Source organism: Syngnathus acus, chromosome 11, assembly GCF_901709675.1.
Source record: "Syngnathus acus chromosome 11, fSynAcu1.2, whole genome shotgun sequence".
NCBI classification, from domain to species: domain Eukaryota; kingdom Metazoa; phylum Chordata; class Actinopteri; order Syngnathiformes; family Syngnathidae; genus Syngnathus; species Syngnathus acus.
In genome coordinates, this window is record NC_051096.1 from 5,776,906 (window position 1) to 5,798,556 (window position 21,651).

The window sequence follows — 21,651 nt, forward strand, 5'->3', positions numbered from 1 at the left end:
TTTGAAACGTAAGTACTGTTTTTGTTCCGGGTCCCCATACCCGGAAGTAGGTCATTTCCACGGAAGCCCGACAGACTCTTTGCGTGTTGTTTTTTGTAAATTGCATGGCATTTAACCAAAATTTTGCATTCTTAACGGAATATTGGCGTGCATTTGGTGAGTGTCACTAATCTTTCGTCATCTCTGGTTGTCGTCAAGAATTCAAGACATGCTAACAGTCAGCCATAACTACAAATTGCATGAAGAAGATTTGCTGTTTACCATTGCAGGACCATCTGAATGCTGAGTGTGCGGACTCTTTTTGGCATCGGCTTTCTGGTGACCTCACGGGCCGCAGCGGTTTTTGCTCAAACGGGGAAATGCCCACTTTCACCTTCAGCTAACAACCACCAGAAGAACTGTCACAGTAGCAGACAATTTTCCATCATGGCCCAGAGCATCAAGTACCTTGGGTATGTTTTATAAATACAATTTAAAGTGACGTCTAGTTTTCGTCATACTTGTATTTGTTCTGCAGACAAGAGGAAGCCCAGCGCATTGACGAGGAGCTCTTCAGTGAGTACGGCTTCAGTGTGGACCAGCTGATGGAGCTCGCAGGGCTCAGTTGTGCTACCGCCATCACAAGGGTGAACCACAATGTCCTTCCAGAATGATCATAATGTGAATCTAAGCATCTCACGTTTTCCATTGAAGGCATATCCACTGAGTTCCTTGGTCAAGCCCAAACCCACAGTGCTGGTTATATGTGGACCCGGCAACAATGGAGGAGACGGCCTGGTCTGTGCTAGACATCTTAAACTATTTGTAGGTGTCGCCATGCTTGATTTTTGAGGAAGCCATCTTTACAACCATCGAGGAAGTTTCCTTAATGACTTCTCCATCTTCTCTCAGGGTTACGAACCCTCCATCCTGTATCCAAAGAGGCCCAACAAACCACTGTTTCAGGGTCTGACCACCCAGTGCCAGAAAATGGAGATCCCATTTCTTACAGAGATGCCCGAGGTTTGAACTTGTAACAGTCGAAATTGACTGTGTTTAAATGTGACCTTTTTAATTATTTTTGTTAGGCTCCTGTGATTGACGAGGCCTTCAACCTGGTGATCGATGCCATCTTCGGCTTCAGTTTTAAGGGGGCGGCGCGAGAGCCTTTTGGTTCCATCATCGATGTCCTGAAGAAGACCACTGTGCCCATTGCTAGCATCGACATCCCTTCAGGTTCCTTCATCTTTACGTAGCATTTTGCTCATCCACACTGCTTCCAAGTGTGTTTACGTGACTCTTGGATTTATTTTCCAGGTTGGGATGTGGAGCCCCCTCCGTGAGTCGTCACCTTATCGTGGTGGAGGGGTTTGCGTGCCCCTATGATCCTAGGAGCCATGTTGTCTGGGGCTTCATGCCCCTGGTAGGGTCACCCATGGCAAACGGGTCCTAGGTGAGGGGCCAGACAAAGCACGGCTCATCAGCCCCTTATGATGAAAAAAATTAATGGATCACATTTTCCCTCGCCCGGACGCGGGTCACCGGGGCCCCCCTCTGGAGCCAGGCCTGGAGGCGGGGCTCGAAGGCGAGCGTCTGGTGGCCGGGCCTTCACCCATGGGGCCCGGCCGGGCTCAGCCCGAAAAGGAAACGTGGGTCCCCCTTCCCATGGGCTCACCACCTGTGGGAGGGGCCAAAGGGGTCGGGTGCATTGCAAGCTGGGCGGCGGCCAAAGGCAGGGACCTTGGCGGTCTGATCCCCGGCTGCAGAAGCTGGCTCTTGGGACATGGAATGTCACCTCTCTGGCTGGAAAGGAGCCCGAGCTGGTGTGCGAGGCAGAAAAGTTCCGACTAGATATAGTCGGACTTGCCTCCACGCACAGTTTGGGTTCCGGTACAAGCCCTCTCGAGAGGGGCTGGACTCTCTTCCACTCTGGAGTTGCCCACGGTGAGAGGCGTCGAGCAGGTGTGGGTATACTTATTGCCCCCCGGCTGGGCGCCTGCACATTGGGGTTCACCCCGGTGAACGAGAGGGTAGCCTCCCTCCGCCTTCGGGTGGGGGGACGGGTCCTGACTGTTGTTTGTGTCTATGCACCAAACGGCAGCTCAGAGTACCCACCCTTCTTGGAGTCCCTGGAGGAAGTGCTGGAGAGCGCTCCTTCTGGGGACTCCGTCGTTCTACTGGGTGACTTCAATGCTCACGTGGGCAATGACAGTGAGACCTGGAAGGGCGTGATTGGGAGGAACGGCCCCCCCGATCTGAACCCGAGCGGTGTTCTATTGTTGGACTTCTGTGCTCGACACGGATTTTCAATAATGAACACCATGTTCAAACATAAGGGTGTCCATGTGTGCACTTGGCACCAGGACACCCTAGGCCGCAGTTCGATGATCGACTTTGTAGTCGTGTCATCGGATTTGCGGCCGCATGTTTTGGACACTCGGGCGAAGAGAGGGGCGGAGCTGTCAACTGATCACCACCTGGTGGTGGGTTGGCTCCGATGGTGGGGGAAGATGCCGGTCCGACCTGGCAGACCCAAACGTTCTGTGAGGGTCTGCTGGGAACGTCTGGCGGAATCCCCTGTCAGGAAGAGCTTCAACTCCCACCTCCGGCAGAGCTTTTCCCACGTCCCGGGGGAGGCGGGGGACATTGAGTCCGAGTGGACCTTGTTCCGCGCCTCCATTGTTGAGGCGGCCGACCGGAGCTGTGGCCGTAAGGTCATTGGTGCCTGTCGTGGCGGCAATCCCCAAACCCGCTGGTGGACACCGGCGGTAAGGGATGCCGTCAAGCTGAAGAAGGAGTCCTATGAGCGTTCAGTAGTAATCGAAAAGCTGGCGTCCCGCATCTAGGCGACATATGACGTTTACAACAGGTCGGAGCAGATTTTATTCAAAAAAGCTGTGGAAAAAAGTCACTAAACTACCTTATATAAAAAGTAATTTTTTGACAATATGAAACTATAGTTCATATTTTATTGCCTGGTGGCTAACCATAAGCATGTCGTAAAAAATTATATATATAAAAGTTGACGAAATATATAAATTGATTGGCATGGAAAATGAAGACCAAACGATCCAGGGCCTCACATTATTGGACAGGTCTCAGTTCGGATTCCAGTCTGGAATGGTCTCACCTCGCGACGTGAACACGTAGGAATGAGGCAGCAAACCCTCTGAGATGCCACCAGTACGGTAGGAGCGGGAAGCTGCCGTTGTTGGGCTTGTTCGGGGAGAATCCGCAGGAGCCGCACATAACTGTACGACTACGAAGATTCTACTCGCTGTCCCCGCAGGTGCTGTGAGCAACCTGCTGCGGAAACAACAAACTCTGAATCTTTTCAAATGATTGACCAGCAGTTATGATTGCGTTAGAAAATTCCCATTTAATTGTATTGTTATACAATATTTTTATAATGTTACCATGTCATCATCATCTTCCAAATGTGTGCGAGGGACTTTCCTCCGCCATTTCCTGGAAGAAAAATGGACGTCAAAAGAGAAATATTGCTTCTTGTCGCTTGAAAGATGTGTCACCTCTCCGTTAGCGTTGATCAAGGTAGTCTGGAACTGGTCTCCGGTTCCCCAGTTGGCCTGTGTCTCCCAGACTAGATCAGAGGGAGGATTGTGGTTTCCGCCAGCGCCAGCCACCCAGATCTGATCAGCATGTAAAGGTCATTGAAATATTGAGCACCTCGTATCTGAGATCTTCCAGATAAGATTGATTACCGTGACTCTCCGGCCGGCCTTTAGGATGAACTTTGCGGGAAACTTGAATGCGATGGGAGCAGAAGATCCAACCTGGCGCTTCACCTGCCAGTTCTCCAAATTCTGATCCTAATAGTTGAAATTGATCTCAACAGGTTAATCGTTACTGGAAAATGTGCAAATTTCGTAAGATGTGCGATGTTCCACTGTGACACATCCACTGACCTCATCTGCTTTATTGCTGAGTCGGACATATTTGCCGTCCTGGTCCACCTCATCCACGGTGACCTGCCCGCTAGCAGAGGCCTGCTGGGCCATGGGAGTACGAGCCACAGCGCTTCCGGCGAAGCTCGAAGCCTCGCTGTCCGTGTCGTTGGGACGCTTCCTCTTCCCGCTGGCCGACGTGGTCGGGCGTATCCTGCGGACAAACGTGGAGACATTAATTGCTATGACAGGAAAAGTTGTGGTATGTTTGTAAGCTGTGCACACACACCTCTCCTCCTCGCTGTCAAGCACCATGGCACTTATCTCCATATCCAGCGCTAGCTTGACATCCATTAGCTGCTGCTGCATCCGCTCCATAATGTCGGCCATTTCTCGGACTTTCTTCCGGAGGAGGTCCCTCTCTCTAGACAGAGCCTCCTCCAGATCTTTCACTTTTGCATCACGGGCTGCAAGCTAGTGTCAACACAGACTTTTTAAACTTTTGCAGCTGAGACAGATTCTAAGGTCCAAATGATAGTTACCTGTTTTTGAAGCTGGCTTAATTGAGATGAAACGGACTCCAGTCGGATCCGGGTCTGCTGGAGCTCCTCGTGCGCCGCGCCCACCAGGCTGCTTCGGTCCGCTGACTGGCGAGCGCCTTCCAGCTGAACCCGACAGGCATAGTAGAAGGTAAAAAAAGAGTTCAGGCAATACTTTCACAGATTCTAAGGTCCAAATGATAAGCTATGCTTACTGTCTGCTGTATGCACACTGGCTCAGTTTTGCTCCTCTTATTTATTGGGTTATTGGTTTATTATTTATTCATCGCTCATTTTATTTGTTATTTTTTATTTATTATTTATTGTTTGTGCCTTCTTGTTTTTATTTTGTGTCGTCTGCTTGTTTGTCTCATCACCGTGGGATAGAGGAAACGGAATTTCGGTTTCTTTGTGTGTCTTGACATATGAAGGAATTGACAATAAAGCTGACTTTGACTTTGATAAATGGTGAAATCGCTGACTGGCGAGCGCCTTCCAGCTTAACCCAACAGCCATCGTAGAAGGTAAAAAGGCGATATTTTCCAGCAATTTACCCTGGAGTTGTAAATCTTCTCAATCTCCTCCTTGTAGAGTTTAATTTGAAGTTCATGCTGGCTTCGCATCTCCATCAAGGCCTGTTTGGGTTCATAATCTTCCTGGCGGGCGTTTTCCAACTCCACCATGCGAGACTCGTGCCGGCGTTTGACCTCGCGCTCCTACGTGAGACGTGAGAATGACTCAGCTTTATTTTCCTTAATTAAATAAGCGATAGTGATGATAATCGTGTCCGACCTCGGAATGCAGCTTCTTTTGAAATTCCAGCTCCTTTTCAAGGGTTTGAATGTGATTCTCTCCATCCACCCTCCTGAGCATGTCATCCTGCAGCTGCTTTCGGGCATCTCCCAAGCTGGTGTCGAGCTAAACGTGGCAAGAACTTTAACACAATCATCACGGTAATTTAATCGTGATTTGATTCACCTTGGCAACCTGCGTCGTCAGATCTCGGTTTCTTGTCTCAAGGAGACTCTTTTCTTCTAACGCTGTCGTCAAAGACGCGTCCTTGGAGTTCAGCAAGGCTTCAAGGCGACGCTTTTCTCCTAAGTCTGTCGTGAAAGACCCGACCCTGGAGTTCAGCAAGGCTTCAAGGCGACGCTTTTCTCCTAACGCTGTCGTCAAAAACACGTCCTTGGAGTTCAGCAAGGATTCAAGGCGACGCTTTTCTCGTAACTCTGTCGTCAAAGACGCGTCCTTGGAGTTCAGCAAGGCTTCCAAGTCTTTGAGCATCTGCAGCGCTCCTGCCAGATCGGATTCTTTCTTCGTGTTCCTGAGATGACAGATATACACATAAACTGGGAATATGGAAAATGGATGGACAATTAAATGGGGCGAGACATCATGTGTTAGGGTGGTGCTCACTCTAACTTATTTTGCAAGAACCACACAGGAGACAAGCAAGTCATTTTAGACACCTGCAAGTGGAGAGTCCATTCATAGCTGTGCTTACAGCGATGGTCGAATGGAGGTCTGACTCAGGCCTCATCAGGTGCATATTTATTGAGAGAAACAGAGTGGGGTTGAAAGTGGGGGTGTGGGAACACAGGATGGGGTGAAGCCGCTTCCCTGCTGATCAAAGCATAGCAGGGGGCCTTTTACGACTTTGTGTAAACAAAGCAACTTTGATTGCTTCCTCTGCAGCTAGTCAATCAGTTGAAAAGATCTTAGCACTTTGTTCTACTACTTTTGTTAAGACGGGACAAGCTAGGTAAATTATTACAGGTTACATTCCAACATAATCATACGATGAAGATATTGTGTAAACCCTAACATCATGGAAACCCTCGACGCAGTCAAATGTGCTATTTATATTGATGTGTTGCGGCTCCGAGTCACGACGAGGGACAAGTTTTGGTTTCCCAGGGTGGTTTAATTCGTCTTCCACTTCTCTCCCATACACAACCGCCTCTTCTACATGTCCGCACCTGCCTTTTCTCTCGTTTCTCTCCTTTTCTAACCGATCGCGGTGGTGCCTTTTCGGGCAGTCGGAGAAATCAGCGTTAACAAAAAAATACATACAGCCTAGTTAAAAAAACACCAGAACAATCACCATGACAATTGCGAACACACAGAAAGAAAATAAATAACTGGAACATTACTCAAACACCGGTGATCCCATCGAGAGTCCCACATATGGGATGGTTAACTGAAAGTCCAATGTTGAGCTGCAATTAGTCACGAGGAGGATTTTCCTTGGGGTGTGGCCCCAGCAGCAAAGCAATTATGTCAGCACTAATATCCAGTATCCATTTTGTTGTTGGCATATTTTTGATAAAATGGCCGGGCCTCACCTTGCTTTCATCTCCTTGAATTCCACCCTCAGCTTGCTCACCTCCAGCTCCAGATGTCCACGCTCTTTGACCTCCGAGTCCAGAGTCGCACGGGCATCCGCCAGCTCCATCTCGTAAACGGCCTTCAGGCCCGTCAGCTGCCGGGACACCTCTGTTTCGGATTCAGTGATGTGCAAACGCAAGCCGCCGTTCTCCACTTCCAGGGAACGGGCGTTGTCGATGTAAACGGCCAGACGGTTGTTGAGGTTGCTGAGATCTTCCATCTCCTGGGGACGTGTGATGCGGTTGGGGGAGAGGGCGTTGTTTGCACCTTGAGGAGTGTTTTCTGGGGTCGCCAACTCTCGAGCTTGCTTCTGCTGATCCAGGAAAGACTCAGTATCATGCATTACACCAATGCCTGATTGCACTTATCAAAGAAACTTCCTAGAGGTTTCTTCAAAGTCAAACAAAGGTTCCTTTGTAAATACACATACAAAAAATAAAAAAAACTCAGTCTTTGCAATGGTTCAAAGAAACTTTGCAACGGATGGATCCTAAGGGCGGCTCGGTGGCGCACTGGGTAGCACGTCCGCCTCACAGTTAGGTGGGTGCGGGTTCGATTCCACCTCCGGCCCTCCCTGTGTGGAGTTTGCATGTTCTCCCCGGGCCCGCGTGGGTTTTCTCCGGGCACTCCGGTTCCCTCCCACATCCCAAAAACATGCTTGGTAGGCCGATTGAAGACTCCAAATTGTCCCTAGGTGTGAGTGCGAGTGCAAATGGTTGTTTGTCTCTGTGTGCCCTCCGATTGGCTGGCAACCGGTTCAGGGTGTCCCCCGCCCACTGCGCGATGACGGCTGGGATAGGCTCCAGCGCGGCCGCGACCCCCGTGGGGACTAAGCGGTACAGAAAATGGATGGATGGATCCTAAGGTCCGTTCAGCCTGTTGCTATGTGTATACTCTAGAATATTATTCTCCACTATTGATCAACTACTCAACATTGCCCCCACACCCCCACAGTTCTCTGCATCAAAATGTGAAGAACTCTCATTATTCTTCACGAGTAAAATAACTTCAATTAGAGCCAGTATCGTTGCCGATATAAACATAGATGATCTCAGTAAATCCTATGAAAATTGTGTAACCATGGGAACATTCACCTGTATTACATTGAATGAGCTTTGCAAGACTGGGTGACTGAGTGTAACTCCTCCACTTCAAGTATTGACCTGTACCGACAGCATTCTTTAAGCGGGTATTCCACAGTGTCTCAAGTCATGTCCTGAACATTATAAACACATCCCTTCAAACGGGCATCTTCCCAGATGCCTTTAAAACAGCTGTGGTAAAACCTTTACTAAAGAAGCCCAACCTAGATGGAAATGTACTGACCAGCTATAGGCCGATATCCAACCTTCCTTTCATTAGTAAGATCCTTGAAAAGATAGTTTCAGTGCAAATAAACTCGTTTCTGAAAGAAAACAATATCCTGGAGGAATTCCAGTCAGGCTTTAGAACATACCACAGCTCTGAAACTGCTCTTACTAAAATAATCAGCGACCTCAGACTAAACTCTGATGAAAACAAGGTGTCGATTCTTATCCTCTGAGACCTAAGTGCAGCGTTTGATACCATTGAACATGTTATCCTAATCAATCGTCTTGAAAGGTTAGTCGGTCTTTCGGACTGTGTGTTAAACTGGTTCAGAACATATATCAAAGGGAGAAAGTTCTATGTCAGCTTAGGAGAGCATGTGTCCAACACACATGACAGCCGCTATGGGGTTGCACAAGGCAGCTGCCTTGGTCCACTATTATTCTCACTTTACATGCTGCCGCTTGGCGACATCATCAGAAAGCACAATGTATATTTCCATAGTTATGCGGATGACACACAATTGTACGTATCTGCAGAACCCAATGATGCTACACCTATAAGCTCCATCACCAACTGTCTTCTGGCTATAAATAAATGGATGAGCAACAATTTCTTAAAGTTAAACGAGGATAAAACTGAAATCTTGCTAATCGGCCCTAAAACAAAAAGAGAAATGCTGTTTAATAATTTGGGGAAATTAACTCCCTGGATTAAATCCGAGGTTACAAGTCTTGGTGTTAACTCAGATTCAGATCTAAGCTTCAGGTCCTACATTAACACGGTGACCAAAACGTCATTTTTCCACCTTAGAAATATAGTGTTGGATTTGGTCCACAATTTAGGGAGCGCTATCTGCGCCTCACGGCAAAAGCCATTGCCAATCACCTGTTATCCAATTTACTCACTGCGTGCTCGTTTAATTTCTTCAGATTTAGGAAAATGCAAAGACACTGAAGCAGAAATTAGACTTACACAGGTTGGTTGAGTTCAATCATAATTCTTGTTAAGAAAGCTCTGTTTTCAGGAAAGTACAATACAGCGCTGGGCCTTTCAAGAGCAGAAAGTCTCCATTCAGAAAAGGCAACGTTCAAGGTTCTCTGGTCACCTTATATTCAGTTGGTGTGGGGCGCGTTTGATGGGTGATGAGTCGTTGGGGTGGGGCGAGTTCGCAGTAGAGTTTGATTCCATGGGAGTGGGTGCTGGTTATGGACGATTCCATCCCGTCTTTCGGCCTTGGTGATCATCTTTGGCCGAGTCCTTGGCTGTCTCCCTCTGGCACCAGCTGGTTTTTATCTCCAAGTGACCTTCCTGTAAACATTCTCCTCCATCCTTGCACATATACTGTCGTACCTCATTCTTTCACTTTTGTCATTTTGTACGAATTTATGTGAGCTTTTTGGCTGTCACATCATTAATCTATTACTGTTCCCTGACTATGCAAAGTTAGTTCTTTTGATACTCCATGTCTTTGCTCACATCATTATATTCTTAGTTTAATCATGCTTCCCACCATATCTTTTCTTTGTTAGGCAAAACATTTCCCTCTGTGCAGAGCGTTCAGTAGTAATCGAAAAGCTGGCGTCTCGCATTAGGCGACATATGACGTTTAATCAAAACACAAGATATAATCAAGTACTGTACGGTCAAGACGACTCTGGCCGTGTCCATGATTTAGAGAACAAACATCAGGCATGCATTACACAGTTCCTTAAGGGTCATTAAGCTATTTAAGCAACATATCAAAAGACATTTATTTTGCAGTGCACAGAAATACATATTGAATCGTGAAGTTGTAGCAACCTCTGTTATTATCTTATATCAAAGAATGTCTAGTTATGTCTTCTGTATTGGTTGACTCCATGAATATACTTGTCTGCTTATATACTTTATCCAAAGAGATGTGAGCGTATCTGTTATTGTGGCTAGGCGGGTTTTGTGTCTTTTGACCCTATTCCTTCACCACCCTTCCCACCTCATTCTTTCCTAATAAGCACTCGGGTATATTCATTCAGTATAATAGTAATAATAATAAACAACTTTATTTGTATAGCACCTTTCATACAAGAAATGCAGCTCAAAGCGCTTTACAACAATTAATAAAGTGAGTTTAAAATAGGAGCACGCTTTAATAAAATAAAGAATATATCTTTAAGAAAAGGTAAAAAATAAAATAAAGATAAAATTAGGCTTAAAAGGAAATTTACAAAACGTAATTAGTTAAATGCTCGGGTAAACAAATGAGTTTTAAGTTTTGTTTTGAAAATATCTAGCGACCTGGCCTCCCTGATACCTATTGGCAGTGTGTTCCATAGTTTGGGGGCGTAATTAACAAAGGCTGCATCACCGATCTTCTTTCTGCTGTTGCTGGGAGCCTCCAATAAACCAGCAGCAGATGATCGATTGCAGGGTTCTTGGAGGTATATAGCTAACAAGAGAGTTTGCAATGTAGCTTGGTCCCTGCCCGTTGAGGGCTTTGTATATAAGGAGAAGGACTTTAAAATCAATTCTAAATGTTACGGGAAGCCAGTGCAGAGCAGCTAGAACTGGTCTAATGTGCTCTCTCTTCTTTTTTTGGGATGTGGGAGGAAACCGGAGTGCCGGGAGAAAACCCACGCGGGCCCAGGGAGAACATGCAAACTCCACACAAGGAGGGCCGGAGGTGGAATCGAACCCGCACCCACCTAACTGTGAGGCGGACGTGCTACCCAGTGCCCCACCGAGCCGCCCTTAGGATCCATCCGTTGCAAAGTTTCTTTGAACCATGGCAAAGGGTGGTTTTTTTTTTGTTTTTTTTTTGGACGTGTATTTACAAAGCAAACTTTGTTTGACTTTGAAGAAACCTCTATGACGTTTCTTTGACAAGTGCATGTGGCATTTGGTGTAATGCATGATACGGAGTCTTTCCTGGATCAGCAGAAGCAAGCTCGAGAGATGGCGACCCCACAAAACACTCCTCAAGGTGCAAACACCCTCTCCCCCAACCGCATCACACGTCTCCAGGTGAAGGAAGAGCTCAGCCCCCTCAACGACCGTCTGGCCGTTTCCGTCGGCGAGGTCCGTTCCCTGGAAGTGGAGAACGCCGGCTTGCGTTTTCGCATCACTGAATCCGAAACAGGGGTGTCCCGGCAGCTGACGGGCCTGAAGGCCGTTTACGAGACGGAGCTGGCGGATGTCCGTGCGACTCTGGAATCGGAGGCCAAAGAGTGTGGACGTCTGGAGCAGGAGGTGACCAAGCTGAGGGTGGAATTCAAGGAGCTGAAAGCAAGGTGAGGCCCGGTCATTTTATCAAAAATATGCCAACAACAAAATGGATACTGGATATTAGTGCTGACATGATTGCTTTGCTGCTGGGGCCACACCCCAAGGAAAATCCTCCTCGTGACTAATTGATTATGTTGGAATGTAACCTGTAATAATTTACCTAGCTTGTCCCGTCTTAACAAAAGTAGTAGAACAAAGTGCTAAGATCTTTTCAACTGATTGACTAGCTGCAGAGGAAGCAATCAAAGTTGCTTTGTTTACACAAAGTCGTAAAAGGCCCCCTGCTATGCTTTGATCAGCAGGGAAGCGGCTTCACCCCATCCTGTGTTCCCACACCCCCACTTTCAACCCCACTCTGTTTCTCTCAATAAATATGCACCTGATGAGGCCTGAGTCAGACCTCCATTCGACCATCGCTGTAAGCACAGCTATGAATGGACTCTCCACTTGCAGGTGTCTAAAATGACTTGCTTGTCTCCTGTGTGGTTCTTGCAAAATAAGTTAGAGTGAGCACCACCCTAACACATGATGTCTCGCCCCATTTAATTGTCCATCCATTTTCCATATTCCCAGTTTATGTGTATATCTGTCATCTCAGGAACACGAAGAAAGAATCCGATCTGGCAGGAGCGCTGCAGGAGCTCAAAGACTTGGAAGCCTCGCTGAACTCCAAGGACGCGTCTTTGACGACAGCGTTAGGAGAAAAGCATCGCCTTGAAGCCTTGCTGAACTCCACGGACGCGTCTTTGCCGACAGCGTTAGAAGAAATGCGTCGCCTTGAAGCCTTGCTGAACTCCAGCGTCGGGTCTTTGACGACAGCGTTAGGAGAAAAGTGTCGCCTTGAAGCCTTGCTGAACTCCAAGGACGCGTCTTTGAAGACAGCGTTAGAAGAAGAGAGTCTCCTTGAGACAGGAAACCGAGATCTGACGACGCAGGTTGCCAAGGTGAATCAAATCACGATTAAATTACCGTGATGATTGTGTTAAAGTTGTTGCCACGTTTAGCTCGACACCAGCTTGGGAGATGCCCAAAAGCAGCTGCAGGATGAGATGCTCAGGAGGGTGGATGGAGAGAATCGCATTCAAACCCTTGAAAAGGAGCTGGAATTTCAAAAGAAGCTGCATTCCGAGGTCGGACACGATTATCATCACTATCGCTTATTTAATTAAGGAAAATAAAGCTGAGTCATTCTCACGTCTCACGTAGGAGTTGCGCGAGGTCAAACGCCGGCACGAGTCTCGCATGGGTGAGGAGAAGCAAAGCCAGCATGAACTTCAAATGAAACTCTACAAGGAGGAGATTGAGAAGATTTACAACTCCAGGGTAAATTGCTGGAAAATATCGCCTTTTTACCTTCTACGATGGCTGTTGGGTTAAGCTGGAAGGCGCTCGCCAGTCAGCGATTTCACCATTTATCATTTGGACCTTAGAATCTGTCTCAGCTGCAAAAGTTTAAAAAGTCTGTGTTGACACTAGTTTGCAGCCCGTGATGCAAAAGTGAAAGATCTGGAGGAGGCTCTGTCTACAGAGAGGGACCTCCTCCGGAAGAAAGACCGAGCAATCGCCGACATTAGGCAGCAGATGCAGCAGCAGTTGGATGAGTATAAGGAGCTAATGGATGTCAAGCTAGCGCTGGATATGGAGATAAGTGCCAACACGGTGCTTGACAGCGAGGAGGAGAGGTGTGTGTGCACAGCTTACAAACATACCACAACTTTTCCTGTCATAGCAATTAATGTCTCCACGTTTGTCCGCAGGATACGCCCGACCACGTCGGCCAGCGGGAAGAGGAAGCGTCCCAACGACACGGACAGCGAGGCTTCGAGCTTCGCCGGAAGCGCTGTGGCTCGTACTCCCATGGCCCAGCAGGCCTCTGCTAGCGGGCAGGTCACCGTGGATGAGGTGGACCAGGACGGCAAATATGTCCGACTCAGCAATAAAGCAGATGAGGTCAGTGGATGTGTCACAGTGGAACATCGCACATCTTACGAAATTTGCACATTTTCCAGTAACGATTAACCTGTTGAGATCAATTTCAACTATTAGGATCAGAATTTGGGGAACTGGCAGGTGAAGCGCCAGGTTGGATCTTTTGCTCCCATCGCATTCAAGTTTCCCGCAAAGTTCATCCTAAAGGCCGGCCAGAGAGTCACGGTAATCAATCTTATCTGGAAGATCTCAGATACAAGGTGCTCAATATTTCAATGACCTTTACATGCTGATCAGATCTGGGCGGCTGGCGCTGGCGGAAACCACAATCCTCCCTCTGATCTAGTCTGGGAGCCACAGACCAACTGGGGAACCGGAGACCAGTTCCAGACTACCTTGATCAACGCTAACGGAGAGGTGACACATCTTTCAAGCGACAAGAAGCAATATTTCTCTTTTGACGTCCGTTTCTCTTCCAGGAAATGGCGATGAGGAAAGCCACTGGCACACATTTGGAAGATGATGATGACATGGTAACATTATAAAAATATTGTATAACAATACAATTAAATGGGCATTTTCTAACGCAATCATGACTGCTGGTCAATCATTTGAAAAGATTCAGAGTTTGTTGTTTCCGCAGCAGGTTGCTCACAGCACCTGCGGGGACAGCGAGTAGAATCTTCGTAGTCGTACAGTTATGTGCGGCTCCTGCGGATTCTCCCCGGACAAGCCCAACAACGGCAGCTTCCCGCTCCTACCGTACTGGTGGCATCTCAGAGGGTTTGCTGCCTCATTCCTACGTGTTCACGTCGCGAGGTGAGACCATTCCAGACTGGAATCCGAACTGAGACCTGTCCAATAATGTGAGGCCCTGGATCTTTTGGTCTTCATTTTCCATGCCAATCAATTTATATATTTAGTCAACTTTTATATATATAATTTTTTACGACATGCTTATGGTTAGCCACCAGGCAATAAAATATGAACTATAGTTTCATATTGTCAAAAAATTACTTTTTATAGAAGGTAGTTTAGTGACTTTTTCCCACAGCTTTTTTGAATAAAATCTGCTCCGACCTGTTGTGAAATTTTCTTTGATTGAAATAAAGTTGTTCTTCTCTAAAAATTATTGAATTCGTCTTTTTTTGGCGTTATATAAATAATGCATTGATTTAAATTTCTCCCAACTCTCAAAAACGGAACTCCAGACTTTTATATTGAAATTTGAACCACTGTAGCTATTTACTTTTATTTTGAAACGTAAGTACTGTTTTTGTTCCGGGTCCCCATACCCGGAAGTAGGTCATTTCCACGGAAGCCCGACAGACTCTTTGCGTGTTGTTTTTTGTAAATTGCATGGCATTTAACCAAAATTTTGCATTCTTAACGGAATATTGGCGTGCATTTGGTGAGTGTCACTAATCTTTCGTCATCTCTGGTTGTCGTCAAGAATTCAAGACATGCTAACAGTCAGCCATAACTACAAATTGCATGAAGAAGATTTGCTGTTTACCATTGCAGGACCATCTGAATGCTGAGTGTGCGGACTCTTTTTGGCATCGGCTTTCTGGTGACCTCACGGGCCGCAGCGGTTTTTGCTCAAACGGGGAAATGCCCACTTTCACCTTCAGCTAACAACCACCAGAAGAACTGTCACAGTAGCAGACAATCTTCCATCATGGCCCAGAGCATCAAGTACCTTGGGTATGTTTTATAAATACAATTTAAAGTGACGTCTAGTTTTCGTCCTACTTGTATTTCTTCTGCAGACAAGAGGAAGCCCAGCGCATTGACGAGGAGCTCTTCAGTGAGTACGGCTTCAGTGTGGACCAGCTGATGGAGCTCGCAGGGCTCAGTTGTGCTACCGCCATCACAAGGGTGAACCACAATGTCCTTCCAGAATGATCATAATGTGAATCTAAGCATCTCACGTTTTCCATTGAAGGCATATCCACTGAGTTCCTTGGTCAAGCCCAAACCCACAGTGCTGGTTATATGTGGACCCGGCAACAATGGAGGAGCCTGGTCTGTGCTAGACATCTTAAACTATTTGTAGGTGTCGCCATGTTTGATTTTTGAGGAAGCCATCTTTACAACCATCGAGGAAGTTTCCTTAATGACTTCTCCATCTTCTCTCAGGGTTACGAACCCTCCATCCTGTATCCAAAGAGGCCCAACAAACCACTGTTTCAGGGTCTGACCACCCAGTGCCAGAAAATGGAGATCCCATTTCTTACAGAGATGCCCGAGGTTTGAACTTGTAACAGTCGAAATTGACTGTGTTTAAATGTGACCTTTTTAATTATTTTGTTAGGCTCCTGTGATTGACGAGGCCTTCAACCTGGTGATCGATGCCATCTTCGGCTTCAGTTTTAAGGGGGCGGCGCGAGAGCCTTTTGGTTCCATCATCGATGTCCTGAAGAAGACCACTGTGCCCATTGCTAGCATCGACATCCCTTCAGGTTCCTTCATCTTTACGTAGCATTTTGCTCATCCACACTGCTTCCAAGTGTGTTTACGTGACTCTTGGATTTATTTTCCAGGTTGGGATGTGAAGCAGGGGAGCGTCGACGGATTGCACCCCGACACGCTCATCTCACTCACCGCTCCTAAAAACTCTGCCACCCTTTTCCAGGGACGCCATCACTTCCTGGGAGGCCGCTTTGTGCCACCAGCTTTGGAGAGGAAGTACCAGCTCAACCTGCCCCGCTACCCCGAAACTGACTGTGTGTTAAAATTATAAGATTTGGTTCCTGAAATGGTTCATGTGATTCTAACATGCTTTAACCGTTTTAGAATACAATAAAGAAAATACTTCATGAAAAGATTCAGCCACAGAAAACTACTAAATCATGACTTGGCTCCACATTCTGTTTTTATCAATAACACACGTTCTTTTCTTATTTTTGTTTATTTCAGACATTAGGAGGTGGTGAATTAGTAAAAAGCTTTCTTCAACCTCAACAGTCTTACACGCAGTGTTACGCATGTCATATAAATATACAGAATGTCAACATATTTGTACGGTGACTACAGTGTATGCTAATGAATGCATAATGAACTGGAGATGAGGATGCAATCTGTTCCCCTACCTCCAAGTTGGTTTCATGCAGTTAGCGGGGGCGTTCAGGAGCGATGACATCATCAAAAAGGGGCAGCCTAGGGGTAGATATAGAATTATATATTGATTATTGGATTCCATGACCAAAATAAATAAATACAGCGCCGCACTGCACGATAGTGCAATAAAATCAAGTAAAATAAAACAAATGTATCTTAAAATGTAAAACCTGATAAAGGCTAACTAAACCCAAACGTTGAGTTTGAGTCTTAAGTTCGAACTGGTACGTCTTCTTGAAATGACCTTAATACCTCCAAAACTATGCTAGTTCTGGCCTATTTAAGTACTTATAATCTCCCAAGACGTACACCCGGTCAAGTTAAACGCAATGGTGGCAAGAAAAAAAGAAACATAAAACCATGCTTAAGTTGTTGCCTCGTTTTGACGAGGCACGTGAGGCGGCGAGCGGCCGCCGGAGCTAAAATGGAGGCTTCCGCTTCGTCTCCATGGCTGCTTGTGTAAGCGTGCGGCCAAACCTCGCTTGTTTTCGAGCCGACACGACACAGATGCGCCGGATATTGGACGGGGCCTTTATGACAACTTTTCGGCTGTTAAAGGTTTTTTAAAAGGTGTTGTTTGTGTCGGTTTTTTAATGCGATTCCCGTTTTTGCGACACTGAGCCGCCGCAAAGTAGCTTTATGTGCTTAATAAAACAAGGAGTGGACTTTTTTTAAACATTTATCTTTAATATAATGTGTGTGTGCGTGCGAGATTATTATTTGTATTTTATATTGTCCCCAGGGTAACGCATTCGGATTAATTTTACCATCAAGAGTGTCTAATACCTCTCTGTTATGCCAAATATTTGACATGACTACAAATGGAAGACCACTCACTGTGATCCAACACGGGTTTTTCCTCAGACCATACGTCATAAACCCAGATGACGTCACTGTTTTGTTTGAAAGCATTTTAAAAAATTCAAAGGCAAAGCAGAAAACTAAAGTACTAATGACAACAATTAGGCGCAGTAACAAACAAAATATTTAAAGGTATTTCAACCCTGCAGTTTTTTCAGTTTGCATAAATCTAACAAATTCACGCAGGTGCACTCGGGTATATTCATTCAGTATACACACAGCAACAGGCTGAACGGACCTTAGGATCCATCCGTTGCAAAGTTTCTTTGAACCATGGCAAAGGGTGTTTTTTTTTTATTTTTTGTATGTGTATTTACAAAGGAACCTTTGTTTGACTTTGAAGAAATCTCTAGGAAGTTTCTTTGATAAGTGCAATCAGGCATTGGTGTAATGCATGATACTGAGTCTTTCCTGGATCAGCAGAAGCAAGCTCGAGAGATGACGACCCCAGAAAACACTCCTCAAGGTGCAAACACCCTCTCCCCCAACCGCATCACACGTCCCCAGGAGATGGAAGATCTCAGCAACCTCAACGACCGTCTGGCCGTTTCCGTCGGCAAGGTCCGTTCCCTGAAAGTGGAGAACGCCGGCTTGCGTTTTCGCATCACTGAAACCGAAACAGAGGTGTCCCGGGAGCTGACGGGCCTGAAGGCCGCTTACGAGACGGAGCTGGCGGATGCCCGTAAGACTCTGGACTCGGTGGCCAAAGAGCGTGCACGTCTGCAGCTGGAGGTGGGCAAGCTGAGGGAGGAATTCAAGGAGCTGAAAGCAAGGTGAGGCCCGGCCATTTTATCAAAAATATGCCAACAAGAAAATGGATACTGGATATTAGTGCTGACATAATTGCTTTGCTGCTGGGGCCACACCCCAAGGAAAATCCTCCTCGTGACTAATTGCAGCTCAACATTGGACTTCCAGTTAACCATCCCATAGTCGACTTCCAGTTAACCATCCCATAGTCGCACATCAATATAAATAGCACATTTGACTGCGTCGAGGGTTTCCATGAGGTCTCGCCCCATTTAATTGTCCATCCATTTTCCATATGGTGGAGAGAGAGTGAGCAGCGCCAGGTTCCTGGGGGTGCACATCAGTGAGGATCTCTCCTGGTCCACCAACACCGCGTCGCTGGCGAAGAAGGCCCAGCGCCGCCTGTACTTCCTTCGGAAACTCAGGCGAGCGGGGGCTCCTCCGGCCGTCATGACTACTTTTTACCGCGGCACCATTGAGAGCGTCCTCTCCAGCTGTATTGCTGTCTGGGGTGGCAGCTGCACTGACCACGACTTGAAGGCCCTGCAGCGCATAGTGAAAACGGCTAGTAAGACTATTGGTGCTTCTCTCCCCTCCTTGAAGGACATTTACACCTCCCATCTCACCCGCAAGGCGACCAAGATTGTGAGTGATGTGAGTCACCCCGCTCACTCTTTGTTTGAACTTCTGCCCTCTGGGAGGCGGTACAGGAGCCTGCGCTCCCGCACCACCAGACTTTCCAACAGCTTCGTACTCCAGGCTGTTAGGATCCTGAACTCGCTCCCCCTTTCAGCGTAGCGTCCTGTTCTTGCTGTATGCGCACTGGCTCGGTTTTGCCCCTCTTATTTAATGGGTTATTGGTCTGTTATTTATTCATCGCTCATTTTATTTTATTTATTATTTATTATTTATGGTTTGCCTTCTTGTTTTTGTTTTGTGTCGCCTACTTGTATGTCTCGTCACCGTGGGATGGAGGAAACGGAATTTCGGTTTCTTTGTGTGTCTTGACATATGAAGGGATTGACAATAAAGCTGACTTTGACTTTGACTTTGATATTCCCAGTTTATGTGTATATCTGTCATCTCAGGAACACGAAGAAGGAATCCGATCTGGCAAGAGCGCTGCCGACGCTCAAAGACTTGAAAGCCTTGCTGAACTCCAAGACCGCGTCTTTGCTGACAGCGTTAGGAGAAAAGAGTTGCCTTGAAACCTTGCTGAACTCCAGCACCGCGTCTTTGACGACAGACTTAGGAGAAAAGCGTCGCCTTGAAGCCTTGCTGAACTCCAGCACCGCGTCTTTGACGACAGCGTTAGAAGAAAGGAGTCGCCTTGAAGCCTTGCTGAACTCCAAGGACGCGTCTTTGACGACAGCGTTAGAAGAAAAGCGTCTCCTTGAGACAGGAAAACGAGATCTGACGACGCAGGTTGCCAAGGTGAATCAAATCACGATTAAATTACCGTGATGATTGTGTTAAAGTTGTTGCCACGTTTAGCTCGACACCAGCTTGGGAGATGCCCGAAAGCAGCTGCAGGATGAGATGCTCAGGAGGGTGGATGGAGAGAATCGCATTCAAACCCTTAAAGAGGAGGTGGAGTTTCAAAAGAACCTGGATTCCGAGGTCGGACACGATTATCATCACTATCGCTTATTTAATTAATGAAAATAAAGCTGAGTCATTCTCACGTCTCACGTAGGAGTTGCGCGAGGTCAAACGCCGGCACGAGTCTCGCATGGGTGAGTTGGAAAACACCCGCCAGGAAGATTATGAACCCAAACAGGCCTTGATGGAGATGCAAAGCCAGCATGAACTTCCAATTAAACGCTACAAGGAGGCGATTGAGAAGATTTACAACTCCAGGGTAAATTGCTGGAAAATATCGCCTTTTTACCTTCTACGATGGCTGTTGGGTTAAGCTGGAAGGCGCTCGCCAGTCAGCGATTTCACCATTTATCATTTGGACCTTAGAATCTGTCTCAGCTGCAAAAGTTTAAAAAGTCTGTGTTGACACTAGCTTGCAGCCCGTGATGCAAAAGTGAAAGATCTGGAGGAGGCTCTGTCTACAGAGAGGGACCTCCTCCGGAAGAAAGACCGAGAAATGGCCGACATTAGGCAGCAGATGCAGCAGCAGCTGGATGAAAATCAGGAGCTATTGGATGTCAAGCTAGCGCTGGATATGGAGATAAGTGCCAACAGGACGGTGCTTGACAACGAGGAGGAGAGGTGTGTGTGGCTTACAAACATACAACTTTTCCTCTCATAGCAATTCATGTCTCCACGTTTGTCCGCCGGATACGCCCGACCACGTCGGCCAGCGGGAAGAGGAAGAGTCCCAACGACACGGACAGCGAGGCTTCGAGCTTCGCCGGAAGCGCTGTGGCTCGTACTCCCATCGCCCAGCAGGCCTCTGCTAGCGGGCAGGTCACCGTGGATGAGGTGGACCAGGACGGCAAATATGTCCGACTCAGCAATAAATCAGATGAGGTCAGTGGATGTGTCACAGTGGAACATCGCACATCTTACGAAATTTGCACATTTTCCAGTAACGACTAACCTGTTGAGATCAATTTCAACTATTAGGATCAGAATTTGGAGAACTGGCAGGTGAAGCGCCAGGTTGGATCTTCTGCTCCCATCGCATTCAAGTTTCCCGCAAAGTTCATCCTAAATGCCGGCCAGAGAGTCACGGTAATCAATCTTATCTGGAAGATCTCAGATACAAGGTGCTCAATATTTCAATGACCTTTACATGCTGATCAGATCTGGGCGGCTGGCGCTGGCGGAAACCACAATCCTCCCTCTGATCTAGTCTGGGAGACACAGGCCAACTGGGGAACCGGAGACCAGTTCCAGACTACCTTGATCAACGCTAACGGAGAGGTGACACATCTTTCAAGCGACAAGAAGCAATATTTCTCTTTTGACGTCCGTTTTTCTTCCAGGAAATGGCGATGAGGAAAGCCACTGGCACACATTTGGAAGATGATGATGACATGGTAACATTATAAAAATATTGTATAACAATACAATTAAATGGGCATTTTCGAACGCAATCATGACTGCTGGTCAATCATTTGAAAAGATTCAGAGTTTGTTGTTTCCGCAGCAGGTTGCTCACAGCACCTGCGGGGACAGCGAGTAGAATCTTCGTAGTCGTACAGTTATGTGCGGCTCCTGCGGATTCTCCCCGAACAAGCCCAACAACGGCAGCTTCCCGCTCCTACCGTACTGGTGGCATCTCAGAGGGTTTGCTGCCTCATTCCTACGTGTTCAGTAGTAGTACACCTCGCGAGGTGAGACCATTCCAGACTGGAATCCGAACTGAGACCTGTCCAATAATGTGAGGCCCTGGATCTTTTGGTCTTCATTTTCCATGCCAATCAATTTATATATTTAGTAAACTTTTATATATATAATTTTTTACGACATGCTTATGGTTAGCCACCAGGCAATAAAATATGAACTATAGTTTCATATTGTCAAAAAATTACTTTTTATAGAAGGTAGTTTAGTGACTTTTTTCCACAGCTTTTTTGAATAAAATCTGCTCCGACCTGTTGTGAAATTGTCTTTGATTGAAATAAAGTTGTTCTTCTCTAAAAATT

General features: G+C 46.8%; 2 protein-coding genes and 3 pseudogenes across 2 annotated transcripts; 4 read left to right on the forward strand and 1 right to left on the reverse strand.

The window, feature by feature from the left end:
* Positions 1-52: 52 nt before the first annotated feature.
* LOC119130811 (NAD(P)H-hydrate epimerase-like) lies at positions 53-1,322 on the forward strand. The gene is made up of 7 exons (XM_037264744.1): positions 53-156; positions 270-452; positions 518-626; positions 694-777; positions 892-1,002; positions 1,068-1,215; positions 1,297-1,322. Exons 2-7 carry the CDS (start codon positions 280-282, stop codon positions 1,320-1,322), a joined length of 651 nt encoding a protein of 216 aa, XP_037120639.1. The 5' UTR covers positions 53-156; positions 270-279.
* Positions 1,323-3,508: 2,186 nt separating this feature from the next.
* LOC119129950 (prelamin-A/C-like) lies at positions 3,509-7,377 on the reverse strand. Its single transcript, XM_037263370.1, has 9 exons — positions 6,769-7,377; positions 5,622-5,747; positions 5,402-5,432; positions 5,216-5,341; positions 4,978-5,139; positions 4,427-4,549; positions 4,174-4,358; positions 3,906-4,098; positions 3,509-3,809 (listed from the first exon to the last, which is right to left on the reverse strand). The coding sequence occupies exons 1-9, from the start codon at positions 7,152-7,154 to the stop codon at positions 3,648-3,650; spliced, it is 1,494 nt and encodes a 497-aa protein (XP_037119265.1). The 5' UTR covers positions 7,155-7,377; the 3' UTR covers positions 3,509-3,647.
* A 3,401-nt stretch (positions 7,378-10,778) lies between these two features.
* LOC119129927 lies at positions 10,779-21,604 on the forward strand (annotated as a pseudogene).
* On the forward strand, positions 11,054-14,338 carry LOC119129929 (annotated as a pseudogene).
* On the forward strand, positions 14,620-16,074 carry LOC119129941 (annotated as a pseudogene).
* Positions 21,605-21,651: the final 47 nt, after the last annotated feature.

Excerpts from the sequence above, each read along its gene's own strand:
- LOC119129950 (XM_037263370.1), bottom strand. The coding sequence starts at position 7,154 with ATGCATGATACTGAGTCTTTCCTGGATCAGCAGAAGCAAGCTCGAGAG. Across the intron at positions 5,748-6,768 it reads TTCAAGGAGATGAAAGCAAG|GAACACGAAGAAAGAATCCG; the intron begins GTGAGGCCCGGC and ends CTGTCATCTCAG. Across the intron at positions 4,550-4,977 it reads AGAAGATTTACAACTCCAGG|CTGGAAGGCGCTCGCCAGTC; the intron begins GTAAATTGCTGG and ends TGTCGGGTTCAG.
- LOC119130811 (XM_037264744.1), top strand. The coding sequence starts at position 280 with ATGCTGAGTGTGCGGACTCTTTTTGGCATCGGCTTTCTGGTGACCTCA. Across the intron at positions 453-517 it reads CAGAGCATCAAGTACCTTGG|ACAAGAGGAAGCCCAGCGCA; the intron begins GTATGTTTTATA and ends TTTGTTCTGCAG. Across the intron at positions 627-693 it reads GTGCTACCGCCATCACAAGG|GCATATCCACTGAGTTCCTT; the intron begins GTGAACCACAAT and ends TTTCCATTGAAG.